The sequence below is a fragment of the Perissodus microlepis genome, chromosome 11 (assembly GCF_051167445.1).
Source record: "Perissodus microlepis isolate ML-2025 ecotype Zambia chromosome 11, ASM5116744v1, whole genome shotgun sequence".
NCBI lineage: Eukaryota > Metazoa > Chordata > Actinopteri > Cichliformes > Cichlidae > Perissodus > Perissodus microlepis.
This window is the reverse complement of record NC_140471.1, coordinates 4,765,668-4,777,936: the sequence shown is the minus strand read 5'-3', so window position 1 is coordinate 4,777,936 and position 12,269 is coordinate 4,765,668. Positions and strand designations below refer to the sequence as shown.

At 39.6% G+C, this 12,269-nt stretch overlaps 1 protein-coding gene across 1 annotated transcript; it reads left to right on the top strand.

Moving 5' to 3' along the window:
* Nucleotides 1-437: 437 nt before the first annotated feature.
* Nucleotides 438-1,843, top strand: LOC146377097 (uncharacterized). The gene has a single exon (XM_084942604.1). It carries the CDS (start codon nt 502-504, stop codon nt 1,108-1,110), a length of 609 nt encoding a protein of 202 aa, XP_084798730.1. The 5' UTR covers nt 438-501; the 3' UTR covers nt 1,111-1,843.
* Nucleotides 1,844-12,269: the final 10,426 nt, after the last annotated feature.

Genomic DNA, 12,269 nt, shown 5'->3' with positions numbered 1-12,269 from the left:
AAAACCATAGTATTGGCATATTAAAAAGGTTACCAATTACATTTCAGTGTATTAGCTGCACTGTAATTTACTTTAATTTAGTTTTCCCACCTAATAATGCAGGATTTTCTTTTCCTTTTGTTTGTTTTTTTTTTAATAAAAATGCCATACCCATGTGTTAATCAAATCTGAATACTGTTAAAACATGTTGTGAAATTCTTTATTTCTAATATTGTAACCTTGTGTCTAAAGTGGACATTTCTGAAATTATTCCCTATAAAATGTGGTGGATTTATGTCTTTGGGCTTGCCAGAGATTTAAAAAAAAAATTATGAACATACATGCAAGGAAATGTAATTTTGCATTCATTATTGTCCACAATTTGTCATTGTGAAAGAGGATCTCAGCGCTATCCCCTTGCTAAACATGTTTTTTGTTCTCTCAAATGATGTCTTGTCTCGTGTGCATTACTTTCCCTGGAATAGCCTCTCACTGTCGTTCTCTAAAACCTAAAAGAGAATTATGGATTTGATCAACTGGTCTCTGAATGCTATTGACACCCTTTTCTCAACGAGAAGTCTGGGCTCGGGAGAGCCTGAGTGCCCTGGAGGGACTTTCCCTGCTGGATACACGATGGACGGGTGGCAGACCTGGAGGGTCATGTGCCTGGCGGGACTGTCGATCGAGGACGCTGAAGATATCTATCTATTCGGAACCGTGATAACAGGGTCCTTGCTGATCGGAGTTGGCTTAGCCCTGGTTTATCGGAGAAATAAGAGAGCGGAACCGGCTGTTCAAACCCCCCCAAGGCTGCCCGCTGGATTCGAAGCGATGGGACGAGGCGCGACCTCTCACACCGAACGTAATATGGTCAACACCTTGGAGACGCTTGCATCGGCTGTGAAGGCTCAAAGCAACAACATTGAGCGTATGGGGGGATACATCAGAGAGAGGCCTGCTCAAAATGAGACCCTTGAGCGACAGTTGGAAGACATCGCGGAACGGATCACTGCAGTTGTGAGGTCTCAGAATCAAAAGAATGACAACACCATGGAACAGAAGTTTGATACCATCATGGGGAGGCTCGCGACTCTCCAACGGGAGATCGAGAGACCAGTGTCAGAGTGTTAGGGCAGCCTGAATATTCTCCTGGGCTGCTCGCATGGAAATTTACAAAATCAACATCAACATTGCGGACCCCCATCACGGCGCCAGCTGCAGGCCCAAGGCTGGAGCCGAACAATCACTCCCTGATAACGACTGTGTTACGGCTATTCTTCCCGTCCCATGCAAGGTCACCTGGATTGGCTGGAGGACTGTTTTCTTAGCCTGATAGGCCGAAGGACACTGTCTCAGCTGAACTATGGACACGCACACACATACACTTACACTGATAAGCACTCACTCATCCCCCCTCCCTTTCCAACGCCTTCGATGCTTGTTGCCCCCTGGGAACACGAGGCGGGTCCGGGCCCGTGCTGTCGAAGAGATGACGGCGCCGTCGCAGGATGGCTGCTGTGTTGCCTGGGGTTACTCCTCATCCCCTACCCATCCCTGTGGCTTGTCATGTCTTCCATAATGTTGTGCTGTGGACATTTATGTGCTTTTTTGTGCAGAGGAGTTTTTTTGTTTCCTGTTCTCGTGCTGTCCTACCATGGAAGCACAGCATGAGTGGAGGTCTCTTTTTTTCCTCTTGTACCTTCCCGATGTTGTGTACATTTCAGTGTTTTTCTTGTAACGCTACCGATCTCCGACTTGTAATCCCATGTGATGTCTGTGTTATGTGTGTAAGGTCGGGGGGGGTTACCATCTCGCTGCAGGGCAACCTGCTTGCGACAAATAAAGCTGTCATTCATTCATTCATTCATTCATTCAAATGTTAAGACATTTTGTCAGAAATGCTATGTGCTACAGTTACTCAATAAATTTGTAACCTGAATTTATATTTTCTGTCTTATGTTTTTACAAATGTAATTGCTTATTTTGAGCACATTTTTCTTTTTCTATCAAATTCAAAATAGCTGATTTGGATATTACAAGAGTTTGTATGTACTTAAAATTTTTGAGTCATATTAGCTTAAAATGGTTAACATTTTAAAACTAAATATTAAATCCTAAAAGTTGCTTGAGCTAGATTTGTACTTGAAACTCAATATATCAAGTAGAGAGTACAAAACTATAAATGTGGATATAACATAAAAACATTTATCAATGGTACTTAAATAGACACACTTTATTAATTAGCTTTAGATAAATATTTTTAACTTTTATTTTTAAGTTTTAGTTACTTAAATATTTTATGTAATCTGTTTCACCAAACGTTTTGAGTTAAATCAACTTATTGGGTTTTACAGTGTATATGACAAGAACGTGCATGTTCTTTTGTTTTGCATATTTTCATTTATATTTTATTGTGTTGTGGTTCGCAGGGTTTTTTGTTGTTTCACTTTAAATTAGTTTAAAAGGAAAAAGCAGAAAATTGAATTGTAAATAGTTGGTTTTGTATTTTATAATTTATTTTTTTACATTTTATGTGGAGTGAATAACTAAAAGCAACACTTCCTTCTTTTGCACAGGTAAGTAAGGTGAATTCAACAAACTAGACAAACTAACAGTTGAAATAAATAAAATATTAATTTAACAAACTTGTCACAGTTGATAATAAACATATATAAATTAAAAAACACGTTTTTTTACATTAGTAATTAATTTTGTGCATAATTTTATATTGTTGTTGATAATAAATTAATTAAAGCAACAAAACAACCTGAAAAGCCGGTTGAGAGCCAAAAGAGCTCTAACAAGATCCAGAATTCCCATCACTACTCCTGAACACCTGAGTTCTTCTCCTTAAATAGTCAGCTATCCAAACAATTTCTCCTCTGGACTATTCCATTCAGTAGGTAAGACAAACATTACCATACTCAAAACCTTATGATGCTACTCTTTACTAGCAGTAAAAACACTCAAAGGTGTAACCAATATATATTACATCAATACATCCATTTCTTAACAAACAATGCTTAAATTGACTTTATTAAATTACACCAATTCCCCCCTTCTTCACCTGGTCCCTTCCTGTGAACTCTAAACAGGAGGCTATAAATACAGGAAGTGAAGCAGCACTTCCTTCTAGTGATGGGCAGATGAAGCTTAATGAAGCACTGAAGCTTTTCATCCAATTGGTTCACCCCAGCGCAAAGCGTCTTGAAGCTTCATTTGCTCTAGTAGGACATCTACTGGATGTAAAAATATTAGTTGGCATGAATTTGAAGAGTGTGGCATTTTGCACACAGCCTGTAAATGTCAACAACAAAAGGAGTGTGTAAAACATGTATATTGTAGTGATGGCAGTATACTGTGTATATTTATACTGGCAGTATGGAAAATGATTATTTGGAAAAGCTTAAAATGGAAATGATCATTTACTGTGAGGTGAGGTGTGGTTGGGGTATGGACAGCGGTTGTGCTTTTGTAACGTTGAGGTATGGACAGCTACAGACTGAGGCCTCAGTCATGCCTGTTCACATTTTATTCTGTAAAAACTAAATTTTCACTGCTTTTATGGCCTTTTTAATGAGGAGAACATAGCTAGGATTTAATGATTTAACAAACTGTTTAAATCCTTTGTCCTCCACAATGCTAAATGGCTGGGAGTCCTCAATCACCATGCTAAGCAGGTCTTCATCTATTTGAGATTGCTGTCCTGAGGAAAGACAATAAAAACAAAGCACAAATATAAATATCACACACGTAACTTATTACAGTTGTATAATATTGTTATATCATTTAGTAACATTACAGCATGCTATATTATCATGGCATTTGCTGGCTCACCTGGTCTTGCTTCACGGTGTTCCCCTTATTCTCATGCAAAGCTCTGTAATGCCTAAGCATGGATGAGGTGTTGTTGTTATATCCCAGCTCCCTGGCACATAGCAAACACTTCACCTTTTACAAAATTAAAGACAGCTTAACATAAATTGTATTGCACCATCAGTATTATGAAAATACATCTTCTGTAGAAATTTACATACCTTGTTGGGAGGAATAAGATCAAAATGTTCCCACACAGGGGAGGACATCCTCCTCTTCTTAGCTGGCTCCATTCTCTCCTGACTTTCTCTCCTCACTCTCATAAACCTCCACACTGTCTCCAAACTCTCACTAACCGTAACTCTCCATCAAACACCCACATTTTGAATGAAGTCTGAGGGGTTTATATCTCTGTCATAGCTCGCGGCAAAGTTCAAACCACGTGAACCAGTCACGTGGTACAGCCGGGCAGCGAGGCTTCAGACGTCATCATTTTCAGCTCCTCCCATAAATAAAGCAAGCCTCGTTACGCGCATCGTGGAAACGCCCCCTCCATTACTCGACACAAGCTTTGAAGCCTCGATACAGAACGTTACATCACTACTTCCTTCTTTTGCTTCTGGAACACAGGTAGGTAAGGTGAGTTCAACAAACGAGACAAACTAACAGTTGAAATAAATAAAATGTTAATATAACAAACCTATCACAGTTGATTTAAACCAAGATGTTGTGTTACATAATCTGTAAAAGTGCAAAACGTAAACAAACCCGGGATAGTAAATGTTTTCCCACTACAGAATAAAAATAAGATATGGCTAAATCAAAACAAGAATGTTAACTAAGAATATCAAGCTTTAAATATGGACAAATGGTGTTCTCACCCACTTTGTCACACAGTAACAGTAACGGCTTAAAATCGAGACCCCTAATCTTGACTGGTGGAACCTGCCAAAGTCTCACACTCTCCAATGGACTGCCTGAATCAATTGACCCTGTGCACGAGAAAATGCTAACTTCCTGGTTTGAGACCGGATGTGGGGTTGTACATTTCCAGTAGCTTTACTTTGCGGTCAATCGCTACTGCGAAGATAAAATCATGTCCAAAACTCGAAAACGGAAAGATTGCGTTAAGTTACAAAGAGCAGAAGGTGGGAACACTCACCACTGTTGTGTCATAAAAAATCTAATGATCAATTTTGACGTTTAAAGAGTTTAGATCAATCAGTTGTTTACATCACTCAACACAAGCAGAACTGCATTACTGCATGCAGAAGACACATTGTCCACATTCAGAAGCACATCTCTGTATAGTGACTGGTCTTATGATTTAAACAGGCAAATGTTCAGCATTCAAACTACAGGTAAAGAATAGTCAAACCAGATGTTTCCCCCATTATGTCGAGATCAGCTAGTCAAGTACACACCTACACAGCATGTTAACAAACCGTGAAAAAAGCCACAGAAAAAATGAATGATTGCTGGTAAGGGTTTCTATACATTAGTATTTATGAAGGGTATGTTGTGACTTACCTTCAAAATTACAGTGGTCCCTCACCAACGGTTCACCTTTCACCTCGCTGTTTCGCGGATTTTTTTAGTGCAAGTTTGCATGCTTTTTTTACATCACATTGTGTCCTGCGTCCTGATCGCTGCAGATGATCTCCTCTGTGATGTCTCTCCTGTACAGTACAGATTCGCTGCATCGATTGCTAGCAGTGTGACTCTGTAGTGCAGTACTGTATGTCCACGAAACGTTTTGCACCGTCAAAAAATAAAATTGGCTACTTGATTTCACCTATCGCTGGTTATTTTTAGAACATAACACCCGCGATAAACGAGGGACAGCTGAGAAATATAACATTTGAATCCCTTTTCTCTTTTGCTCTGAGGCGCAGGGGGAAAAATATCGACAAGTCGATGAACATCATTTACAGATATATTGGGTAAATGCCCAAGACATCTATAGAAATGTAAATCGCCACTTGATTTATTCATTTGCTTAACTTGTTTTGGACTGTAAACAGGGTGTGAATAGGACACCGGACACAAAGCTCCCCACAGGAGTTTCCGCACCGGAAGTAGCATATGCTAACGTGCACACAGTCAATTAAGAATCTCATTGTTGAAGTCAAGAGAGTGGTCTTCAGGACAATTTCAGTTTATGGATTCCTTGTTTGGGAAGGAGTTCCTTAACCTTACCTCAGTTTCAGAAGTAGCAGACAAAGGGACTCTTAAAGTTATTGACATGTCAAGGCCCACCACTATGCAGCATGAGGATTATATTATTCTTGATCTTTTACAAGTCTCTGAAGCCCTCAGCCGTTCCTCTGTTAATGATTTTTCCTACGTGTCTGGTGGATCTATGGACAAGGATGTGTTGTCATCAAGTGAGTCAACAAGCTCACGGTCTTCTTGGCCCACTGTCTTTTATGTGCCTGAATTTTCATATGTACGCAGAATTATATGATAAACATTTGAAGCTCATTCCTTTCTGACTGAGAATGTGTCAGTCAGAAAAGCAGCCTACATTCATCTCTTTGTCTTTGCAACCACAAACACAGTAGCTCAAAAAGATAAGTCACGAGTATGGATTTTTTTAATTCACACAGTTAATTGTGATGAAAATGAATATTTCCTGTTGCTCCATGTTAAATAGCTCTAAATTGCCTTGAACGTTGAGTCAAAGTTAACTGTCAGGATCGGTTTCTGAAATGGGCTTTTTCAGCCAAACCACATCATTAAATTGATGGCCTGAGTAAGAAGCAATTACTGGACCTTGCACTTTCAGTGAAGCTGCAGTATCACTCCTCTGTGTTGAAACATGGGTTGTACTCTGTGGTTGATAGGAGCAGTAGAAACACTTAACAGGACAGTCAGAAAAACTCACGACCACACTGGTCCTGGGAATTCCAGTGCCTGTCCTTTAAAGCACACTCTCTTCATCAACCTTACAAGGCCCGGCTGAACGGCTGCTGCTTATCATACATGAAGCGCAGTGTTCCTAACGTAACGTTGCCAATTATTGGAGAGGTAAAAGATATAAGGTCCGTCTCTGTCCATACACTCACGTGCAAGCATGTTGCTCTCATACTCCACAGAGGGCAGTGGAGCATACTTATGACATCACCAACCCTTACCTTAAGTTGTAAGTCACACCATTGTGACTGTTACAATGTGCACAGCAAGACACGGATAGCCAAATCTTTGATGATATACTTATATACTTGTATTTTAAGCTATACATTGTTTCATGTAATTTAGCAATAGATCTGCTAGAAAACTCAGAAACTCAGAAAATCGAGACAGACCAACACAGGGAGAGTTAGCAATTCAAGATAGTGGCATTGAACATAAACAGTAGTAAAGATTTTAACGTTTAATCTGTACTGCCACTGTTATGTATTGGTGACTTGTTAAATAAGTCTTACACAGAAAACTGATCAGGCTTTATCAATGAATGTGCTGCAGTGGTGTTTTAGCACAAAAAAACAAAAACAAGAATTGATCAGTTTTACCAGTGATAGCTGAATGGCTCTGAAACCTATGGTTCGGCCTATGGATCCTATTTTTCCTTTTTTTAGAACACCCTAACTTGGGACATCAAATTCAGAGGTATCTGAAAAGCAGTGTTTGTCTTCACTGGAGCACTACGGTCAGGTATTCCTACCATCTCCTCATTAGTGTAAATTACAACTCTCGTTAGGCCCTTTTTATTAACTTACTGAGTCCCCTACCCAGTGTTAAAATCATCATTTTCTGATCATTCATGATTGCCTCATTTCCTACATACTCCAGAACTGGCAGATGCGAGACTAAATAGAAGGGCAGGCTGGCTCTGCTTGTGACACCTCAGCTAGATGTCCAATCCACAGTATAAGTTAGCCTTGTCTTCTCCCACTTTTGTGTTTAGGGCCCTTCTGTGCTATTTGTTGTTTTTTTTTGTTTAAAGCTTAAATTCCTAATTATAAACACTATATACCAAGGACTCGCCCTCAAGTGGTACAGTGTCAGAAATAAGTACTTGCCCCATTCCTTGTTATACTTAATTTTTTCAGAGCATCAATTTTACTGTTAGACAAATAAAACCTAAGTAAATACAAATTTTGGCAGAAATGTTTTAATTCCACCACACTGGAGGGTTTTTGAGCATGAATGGTCTGTTTAAGGTCATGCTAAAGCATTTCAATCAAATTTAAGTCTGGATTTTGGCCTGGCCACTATAAAACTGAATTGTTTAATGTGGTCAATCACAGCTAATTCATAATATAACAGGTGGGGTAGGAGTGGGTGGTGGATGGTAACCTTCTTAGCTTTCCAAATACATTATTACTCTCTGTAATATGAATTTGACTGGTCTATAGAACTGTGCTCTTTATATTCATATCTATATAACTAAACTTTAAACGTGTCATGCTCCTGGGTCTTCGACACAGCTTTTGTGTTTGTTATGGTTTATGTTCTAGTTCTATTTTGGTGTCTCTTGAGCTCAGTCTTCCCTAGTCTCATCTGTCTTCCAGCCTTCTCAGTCATGCGCCCATGTCTGTTTGTGTTCTTGAAAGTCTGTGTCAAGTTCATGTGTCTTAGTCTTTGTCTCAGTGTTTGCATTTCCTGTTTGATTTTGATAATCTTTTGTTTCTTGTGTGCTATGTTCAGTTTTGCTTCCCCTGTCTCATCAGTCATTTTAGTGTCACTTCTGTTCCCACCTGTGGCCTATTCGCTTGTTATCCTCCTGGATTCATTTACTAAATCTGTAGGTGATCATTATAAGGTTTACTAAATCACCTTATAATGTGATTATCTAAGTATTTGTGTCATTCACGTGTTTTTTGTATTCTCATATGCTCACTGATGTATCTCTGGCTCAGTGGTTGCTCCTGCAGGTAGCATTGCATTGGTTTGCTATTCAGTACCATGCCAACATAATGAGACCCAGGAGAAGGTATCAAGCCGATATTGACAGATGGCCACATCCACTGGACTTAAGGCATTAGTGTAATAGCCCCATGCTAAGAGAACTAAAACATTTAGAAAAGACTACACACTGACTCCTTTGCATGAGCAGTAGCAGTTCTCCAGAAGACTGGGAGACAACAGAGCAGTAGGAGAGATCCATTAGACTGGGAGCTGTTGATGTCAATACCTTTCTGTCTGCTGCTCTGAGGAGAAAGATGGATTGCCTGGATCCTTGCTATTTAAATCCATGACAAGATAAATATCAGGTTTTACCATCACTTCATATGTCTTTTAATTGTTACTGCATACAATAGTAGTGATATGAATGATGGAGAAAAAAAAAAATTATGGACCTTAAAGGTCATAGGAGTGGTAGACTTGGATGTAGTGCTATTTTACTCTTTACAAGGGTATTTATTTGTACCTTACAAAGACAAGTCTTGAACCTAGTGACAATGATGCTTTAGTAAAAGAAGAGCTTTTTGTTGTTAGTACAAGAATCAAAACATGGTTTGGGGGGCTCATTTATTTATTTGATATATATATTTTAACATTATTCTTTCACTTAGGCATTGAAAACTACTTGCTTAGTGTGGTGTCGCGATAGAGGAATAACCGGGGACGGTAACTAAGATATTGACAATGCCACCTGGGGGAGGGCATTACACCCCAGGAAAGATTTCTCTAGCCAATGTACGTGTTGCACTGGCTACCAAAGCTCAGACTCGTTATTAACGGCAGAGGTGAGACAAAGGAAGTTTACAAATCAAAATTTATTAAGAGGAACTACTAAAGATCTTGGAATAAACAGTTGCAGAACAACTTAACAACTTTTTGGAAAAGAACAATGTTCTGGACATTTTCCAGTCTGGTTTCCGCAAATTGCACTCCACTGAAACCGCTTTGCTTAAAGTGTCTAGTGACATTCTGATGGCAGCAGACTCTGGAGAGTACACTGTTCTGGTTATGTTGGATCTCAGCTCTGCTTTTGATACTGTTGATCACAGCATCATGATAAATAGGCTGAAGGACTTGTTTGGGATTACTGGTGTTGTTTTAAAATGGTTTATGTCGTATCTATCTGAGAGATCCTTTACTGTCTGTATAAATCATGTGCTGTCGGAAACATCAGTTCTGCCTTCTGGGGTACCTCAAGGATCTGTTTTAGGTCCTATTCTCTTTTTGCTGTATATACTCCCTCTAGGCCACATCATCAACGTTACAATAATATTTCTTATCATCTCTATGCTGATGACATTCAGTTGTACTGTTCTTTCAAAGCTTCTGAGTTGTATAAATTGTCTTGTTTAAATAATTGTCAGAAATCAAACAATGGTTAAATGACAATTTCCTTCAGTTAAATGCAGATAAAACAGAAACTTTGATTATTGCACCTGATCACATGCTCTCAGAAATTAGGCAGCATATCAGTTTTTTAGACCCTTCATTTCAGTCGAGTCTCAGAAACTTAGGTGTTATATTTGACAGTTCATTGTCTCTTGAGAAACACTCTAAACAACTTGTCCGGAACTGTTTTTAATCATCTAAGAAACATTTCTAAACTCAGACTACTGGTGTCAAAGGCAGAACTTGAGATGATTATTCATGCTTTTATCTCTTCTCGTTTGGATTATTGTAACGGTCTTTTTACGTGTCTCAACAAATCAGCTCTGGATCGCCTTCAGTCTGTACAGAATGCAGCGGCAAGACTTTTAACTGGTACAAACAAGAGGTCACACATTACTCCAGTTTTGGCTTCTCTTCATTGGTTGCCTGTAAATTTTAGGGTTCATTTTAAAATTTTAGTTGTAACTTTTAGAGCTCTGCACGGTGAAGCTCCCCAGTATATCTCTGACCTATTGAAACCTCATGCTTCATCCCGAGCACTTAGGTCTTCAGGTCAGAGGCTACTGGTGGTCCCACGTACGGATCGGGCTTTTCAGGCACTGGCACCTAGGCTGTGGAACTCTCTGCCGTTGTCTTTACGCTGTCTAGACTCTACTGACTCCTTTAAAAAGCAGCTGAAGACATTTTTATACAAACGGGCTTTTAATTAATTTTAACTTGTATGTCTGATCTTATTGTAAAGCACTTTGTGATTTTTATCTGTGAAATGTGCTATATAAATAAATTTTACTTACTTACTTACTAAAAACATAACTATAAAATCAGAAAGGCACCTAGGGTAGCAGGGTTGAGACGGCAAAATAGTTAATTAAAACACTTTATTAACAAACGATGATTAAAATGACCAGACTCCGTACCACAATGCTACCCTAAAACAATCACAGCATGATAAAACAATAACTAAAAATAGTGGAGACCGGCCACTTGAGGAGGCAACCTACAGGGAGGAGTTCCCAAGAGTGCCACCAATTACTCACCCGTGTAACTTCACTGCAGACCTCACTGTCACTCACACTAAACTCTAAATGGTGCAATCTACCTATGCCCGGTGTGTACACTCGCATGCATCGGGAAGGGGATTCCACCTCACGTGCCTAGCCCCTCAGCAAGCGGCCGCACCTCCACTAAAACAATAAAAGAAAGCACAAAACGTTACACACATTAATAAAAGATCTACATAAAACAAATACACCCCAAAGTAGTGTTCGTTATAAAAGCATCACATAACAAACAAAACAGCATGACAAGACAGCAGCAGTATAGTGCAAACCTGCAACAAAAGAAGGAAACAGTTGTCAAAGTCCACCCTACTACATGCCACGTTATGATGAACACAAGAGTCCCACTTACCACTCTCTAAAGGGCAATACTAAACTGAGTAGCTTTCCTTGAGAGATCTGCAGCGCTTAACTGCCTAATGCTCTCAGCCACCTTGGATGGACAAGACTGCCAAATGCCTCCTTCTGGTAGTGAAGCGCAGCTGTTTCTTATAAGCCTGCTAATTATCGGCTGGGAAGGTTTGGATGTCAGTGGTACGTTTGTGGACATCATGTAAAATCCTACCCCAGAATCTACTTCACTACATTAGGTTCTGCAAAGGACTTTGGTCTGGGTTGTGCTCTGTTTTGACAGCAATACTAGTAGCAACTCTCAGGGTATTTGTACTCATGGGCTGTATCCCAATTCAGGGTCTGCAGCCTTAAAGGCTGCATTTTAAGGCGTCACAGCGACGCGTCACAGCGACACGACGAAGGCTGTCCCAATTCAAAAGCTGCCCAAAATGCAGTCTCAAATGCGTCCTTCATTTCCCTGAATTTTAAGGATGGGTCTGTGTATCCTTCATGGCCTAACATATCCCAGACTTCATAGCATGGCGGTGGGTGTGGATAATTTTGCCGGAAAAAACGGCAGACAGCTGAAGCAGGGCGGCTGAAGAGTAAACTTTTAGAAGTAAGTACTGAATATTATGTCACTTTTTTATGTGCAAATATTTAATAATGAAGAACATTAAAACATTGCTGTTGGCCACATGTCGGCAAAGTTATGTGACATTAGCGATGTTAGTACTTTGTGCGTTAACTTGGTTTTAAAGCCTTTACTTTAAAATATACACT

Coding starts and splice junctions, on each gene's coding strand:
- LOC146377097 (XM_084942604.1), top strand. CDS start 502: ATGGATTTGATCAACTGGTCTCTGAATGCTATTGACACCCTTTTCTCA.